Source organism: Talaromyces atroroseus (assembly GCF_001907595.1).
Source record: "Talaromyces atroroseus strain IBT 11181 chromosome Unknown scaffold_8, whole genome shotgun sequence".
NCBI classification, from domain to species: domain Eukaryota; kingdom Fungi; phylum Ascomycota; class Eurotiomycetes; order Eurotiales; family Trichocomaceae; genus Talaromyces; species Talaromyces atroroseus.
In genome coordinates, this window is record NW_017971440.1 from 404,632 (window position 1) to 410,631 (window position 6,000).

Here is a 6,000-nt window from a genome sequence, read left to right on the forward strand (position 1 = left end):
ATGCCTTACCTAGGAATCAGACCGAGAGAGACACCTGAGGAAAGCGGTTGGATTGGAGGGGAAGTTCTGGTCGAACAGGAACTAGCGTGGATAAGGTAATGAATGGATGCTGATGGTTGTTTGTTTGTGTCCCAACGAGACGGTCAGACTTTCATTTTCTGGTACCGTTCGTTGGGGATTTACCTTCCCTATTGACGAGGAGCCGGAGAATTCGGGTGATGCATGCTTTCTCTATGTAGTACATATTGTAAGTGATGTGCCTTAAGAGCCAGTCGTTGTAGACCAAATACGGCAAGAAAGAATCGATGTGTGAGATTTAGATCTGGTCCACCCCGGCCGTTTCAATTGGCGATGTCCTCGGAGGGGTCGTATCACGATGTACTTGCCAGTACGGAGGAAGCAGAACTCATTGGCCACGCAGCGAGCGCAGCGGGGCATTCCCCGCTCGGCCCTCAGCGGGCCGGCCCTTCGCCTGATCCATGGTTTTGCTTTGCTTTGCTTTGCATTGCTTTGCTTTGCTCTGCATTCTGTGCATCGGTGACGAGGAGTAAGTATCACAGAGTAGGGAACGGTCTCTGATCAACTGTTTTGCAAAAATCTACTAAAAGTCTCCCGCTAAAACAGCAACGTCTCGTGTCCAATCATGCCATACACCATGATGCGACTAATAAGCTGCTAACGCCGTCACTACCGCTTAGTCAGGTAACTAACTATCTCTGGCCTATGGGATCGCCCAATAGCATGGCCTCGCTGTGTGGATGATTGGACCTAAACGACTCTCATCCACGGGCCTAAGTCGCGGGTACACATTCTCAAGGTCACTCGTTGCTTCCGGAGGAATATCAGCAGACATGCTGAGAATACTGAAAGAAAAGAGACATTCACACGGATATTGTCCGGTCACACTGTCCTGTCAGTTACCGCAGTGCTAATCAGTTTGCTTGACTGTATGCCGTAGCCGAATGCAATAACACCGCGATGCTTTGGACGAATATGGCGGGGCGTGTTATCCAGAACCTCGGATCGCGATAAGGCGTTGACTGTTGAGTATTTTGAACATCAGTAGAGACAATACGTCAGCCAGTAACTAGAAAGCCAACCGCGAATCCGTATATAGTGTGTCATGCTGCAACGGGGGATGAGCGACAAGACGAGGGCTCCAGAGAGATCATGCCCAAGTCTAGAACCCTTTCTCTCAGTTGAATCTTGCTCTGTTCCTTTTTGGGAGCCTAACGGGCACGGCGCGAGCGAGCACAAGTTCGAAAGGCCCTCTACGCACGATCATTTGCTGCGACTATAGTTAGGATGTATCATTAGGCAGCACGATTCAGGGCTAACTATCAGCGAGAGCGCTTAGCAGAAGCGAGAAGCAGTGCCAGGTCCAACTGTAGCTAGAGCGGTATTCGCCGTGCGTATGGGCATTACCAGCAGGCCCGCGGCATTGACTGGCCAGCGGCTCTCGGTGCAGGCTGATGGTCGGTAAGAATGGCCACCGCGTAAGAGCCGATACGCTGCTGCACGTCTGCCCAAAACGAAGGCGAAGCATCCAATGACCAGCGCGCCGCCAAACTCGGAAGATTGAGAGGGAGTCGCCTCGCTTTTGGCTCCCACAGACCGCCGTCGTCTCCCTCTGTGGCCGTTGCAAGTGGCTCTCGTCTTAGTCACTGCGCTGGCGAATAGCATGATCCCTCTCGCTGCTCCTGCAAAATCCCAAACTTCTACCTGATCGGTCGGTGCTGTGTCCCCGCGAGTCGCTGGTGTCTATCAGTCAGTGTGTGTTTGGGCCCAAACGTCTGTCTGTCTGTCTACTATATATCAGATGCGTTCTGTTCCCTCCGCGGTCAGTCCTCAGCAATCCAACTGCATACATACAGCTTGTTCAGAGGGGTCTGTGGATAGATAGACCTCTGTGAGATTTTATCCTCTTCTCTACTCTTTTCTTCTTCTTCCTCTTCTTCTTCGTCATCTTCTTCTCCTTGTCCTCGCTGTGCGCGTGCCTGTCCCACTCCCCGCACCAATCAGTCAACCCTCACCGCCTCTTCGACTTCTTTCCTCTACACGCACAAAAACTTCGCTCTCACACTCGTCATACATCCTCCTCCTCTTCTTCTTCATATCGTTTATTCTCTTCTAATCCTCGCCCTCGTTTTTTCCTCTCCGCTGCTGTCCATATTCTCCTTCCCGATTCCTCCTCCCGAGCATACGTTATGATGGCCCGATTTGCACAGCAGCCCTTTGAATTCTATCAACAATCGCCGTCGGCATTGGAGACAAAGCCCGCCTTCTCCGAAGAAGATGAGATGAGCGTGTTGGATGACAAGATTCTGGACGCCGGCTCGGACGTCGCGGCCATTTCCGATCCTCGACGGCCGTCGTATGATCAGCAACATACAGACGCTCTCACCTACCGAGAGCAAGTATGGGGTGACTTTGCCTCACAGCAGACACAGCAAGCACAGCAGCAGCAGTCACAACAACAACAGCAGCAGCAGCAGCAGCAACCGCAACAACAACATCAATCACATGCCACGGCTCCGCACCCTCATTCCCAGCAAGATTCGCATGTTGCATCAACAGCTACCATGTATGACTCGAGCAATCAATTCATACGATTAGACACTGCGCACACCAACGCCACCTACACGCAGCAGACTGCCTGGCCCATGTCCCGGGGCTCCGGCTCATGTACGCCAACCCCTGTATACGACCAGTTCTCGCAGGACTACGACGCCAGTTCTGCCGGTGCCTTTTCTGGCGGCGCCGTCGGCCCAGTCTCTGCCATCAACTTTGGTCAAATGTCCTATAGAGGCAACATGTTTGGTGCCCCCGGCAGCGTGGCCATGTCTCCGCAGTCAAGTCAAGGGTGGATGCAATCCGGCGATATGGTGGACGGACGACCAGCGCGGAGTCCGACATATCGTACCGATTCGAATTTCCATCTGCGCCGTGATGGCATTCGCAAGAAGAATGCGAGGTTTGAGATCCCTGCCGAGCGCACGCTTAGCAACATCGATCAATTGATTGCTCAGTCGACCAATGAGGAAGAGATTAAGGAACTCAAGCAGCAGAAGCGCCTCCTTCGGAATAGGCAAGCAGCGTATGTACCCTTCCCCCCCACCCCCCCCCCCAACTCCTTTTTGTTTTTTTTTTCTCTCCCCCTTTCTGGTTTAGAAAACCATCTGACCAAAACAGACTCGACTCTCGTCAGCGAAAAAAGCTTCATACCGAGAAGCTGGAAGAAGAGAAGAAGCAGTTTACCACCGTGATAAACGATCTCGAGGAAGCCCTGCACAGCATGAAGCTTCGCGAGGCCGAGCTGCTTCGAGAAAAAGGGGAATGGTTGACTACGCAACAACAGTTCCAGCAGTACATCGAAGCCCTCCACATGGAAAAGGACGAGCTCATTCGTTCCCACACCCTGGAGACTGCAGAACTGCGCAAGAAGAACAACATTCTCCGCGAGACCATGGAGAAGATGGAGCACCAGTTGAAGCCGACAGCGAACGCGCATTCAGCAACCTTCACAAACGAGTTTGGAGACTTTGAAAATATTACCATGGAAAATACTCCGTGGGAGGACTTTTCGCTGGTCAACAACATCTCTCTCGAGGCCGAGCCTATGGCTGCGTCAGTTGCTAACGGCAATGATAATAACATGCTCGTTCAGGTCAAGACTGAAAAGGTCGAGAAGGTCTTCAACAATCAGAACAGCGAATATCCATTCAGTTGGAATGCGTTCTACATGTGTCTCCTCTTTGGAGCGTTCATTGCGTCCAATAGCACTTCGCTATCTTCTCCCGCTGCTCTCCCCAAGCTCTCGGACGAATACCGCGCCGAGTCTGCGAATGTCCTCAAAGCTGTCCTTGCCTCTGCTCCCGCTGACATGGCAACTCCATCTGCCGCAGCTTCTTCTGCTCACGGCGTCGCCTCTCACCTCCCTGCAACCATCTCCGGTGCTGAAATGGCCCGCATGAGCTCCGGAGGAATCGCGAATGTCGCGCCGTCTTCCGCCCTGGACGAACTGCACAACAATCTGGCGCTTCCCAGCAAACAGCAGGAGAACGAGCAAGTGTTTGCACTCAACCCAGGACAATACAATGCGTTGACCACCTTCCAAGAAGACGACAGCATGGACTTCAAGCCTCCTCAACAGCCATCCAATCTACAGCAGGCCTTTGCAGCGATGCGCAACAGCAACCACAACGGCGCACAAAAGGGACCTCTCGGTGTAGACGGCAGAATGTCGGATGTCTACTCGCGGTCTTTGATGTGGGATCGAGTTCCAGAGAAAGTGGTGCGCGATTTCCAGCGAATGGTCCGAGAATGCGGTGCTGCTTCCAAGTAAAGCTATTCTTCTTCTGCTCTCAATGATTGACGTCGGGTGAAATAAAAGAACAAGACTCGGCTGGCCTAGTCTTTTTCTCTTTTCTCGCTCAAATCATTGACATCCTTCTTCACTTTCTCACCAATCAATCGATCAATCAAAGCGGACGGCACGCTTTACAAAAGAATAGCTGGTGGCTCGACGCCTTCCACCTCAACCCATTTTCCTCTCTTTCCTTTGTTCATGTTGAATGGATTATGATTATGAATCTTCCATGATAACTCTTTTTGGGGTCTTCTGTTTGCAATAAGGAATTTTTTTTTTTTTTTGAATCTGCACTTTAGCGAGCGTTGTTTATCTGCTTTCTTGGTCTTTGGCGTTTTGATTCACAGAAGCGAGCGAGCGAGCGAATCCGTCTTGATGTTTTGTTTATTATGGTCTGAATTTCTTTTTTTTTTTTGTGTGTGTTTCTAAGCATGGATGGCATTTTGTTTGGTCTTTTTTAAACGGTCCCCGTTTTGTTTGCCTTTGTCTTTATTCTTGTACATTTTTTGGTTCTGCTTATTTCTTTTCTTATTGGAATGTAACTAACCCTCCCCCCTCGCCTCCCCCTTTCTTTTCTTCTCTCATCCTTGCTGTCACCACCTTGAAAGCGAGGCGAGAAGACAGAAAAAAAAAAGGGATCCCGAAAAAAAAAAGAAAGACCAAGAACTCGAGCAATCGACTCCTTACCTCACTTACCCTTGACATACCGACAGTTTGTGCACTCCTATATATCTTATCTTGTTTCATTCTTGGATTTTATTTGATCTTTTGTACTTATTGTTTTTTTTTTTGGCCTGGTTTTCATGTATATGTGTTTGTTATAGCAGAACGAAGAAGGGGAGATTTCCCTCGTCTGTCATTTGGCTTTGTGCGTCTTCTACGATATGACGACGATGATGATTGAATGAAGGATGTGGATGGAATGTGAATATGAATTGCATATGATTGATTACCTATCTATATATCTAACTGTCTATGAGAATCTATTGATCATTGACTTGCCTATCGTTATTGTTGATATGGAATGTTCCGTGTAAACCTGGTAAATGCTCGAGGCTTGCTTGATTCTGGTAACGCTTGGGATTCAGTAATTACACTAGGATTGTTCCTCGGAATTATCCAGGCGTCACAGAGCTAAGATGTCTCGTCTAATCAACTCAGATGCTTTTGCATAAGCTCCATTGGCAGGGTTCGTATATTACTTCGAACCATGACGACGGCCAAGTGAGAAGTCGATCAGGGATTCGATTCTTGCCCTGAAGGCAAGTTTGCTTGATGTAGCCTCGCTAAACCATGTTGGTACATCTGAGCTTCTTCTAGAACCAGCACGGACTAGTTCGTACCATATATCTCAAAGCCTGATAAACGCATAATACTGAGCCTATAACTTATAAGTCAGTATTACTATTTAGGGCAATATGCTATATTACAACGCTATACCATGTTAGGCACTAGCGTATCCTTACCCTATTTAGTGCACAGTTGTCTTGCTTGCATACTCAGTGCTGCATTGGAGGAAAGTTATACCTGTGTAATTAAATCTATTAATCAACCTATTTATCGGGAAAATCTTTTCAAACTAGAAAGAAGAAACGCAACACAACAAATACATCACCTCCCCCCCCCCCCCC

General features: G+C 49.1%; 1 protein-coding gene across 1 annotated transcript, besides 2 other annotated features; it reads left to right on the forward strand.

Annotated features, from left to right (window-relative positions):
• The first annotated feature begins 482 nt into the window (after window positions 1–482).
• Window positions 483–533: a repeat region (Identified by RepeatMasker using a combination of RepBase library and repeat library created with RepeatScout).
• A 1,677-nt stretch (window positions 534–2,210) lies between these two features.
• Window positions 2,211–4,345, forward strand: UA08_06095 (hypothetical protein; the record flags this gene model as incomplete). The annotated part of the gene is made up of 2 exons (XM_020268381.1): window positions 2,211–3,097; window positions 3,193–4,345. 2 exons carry the CDS (start codon window positions 2,211–2,213, stop codon window positions 4,343–4,345), a joined length of 2,040 nt encoding a protein of 679 aa, XP_020118529.1.
• Window positions 2,439–2,518: a repeat region (Identified by RepeatMasker using a combination of RepBase library and repeat library created with RepeatScout).
• Window positions 4,346–6,000: the final 1,655 nt, after the last annotated feature.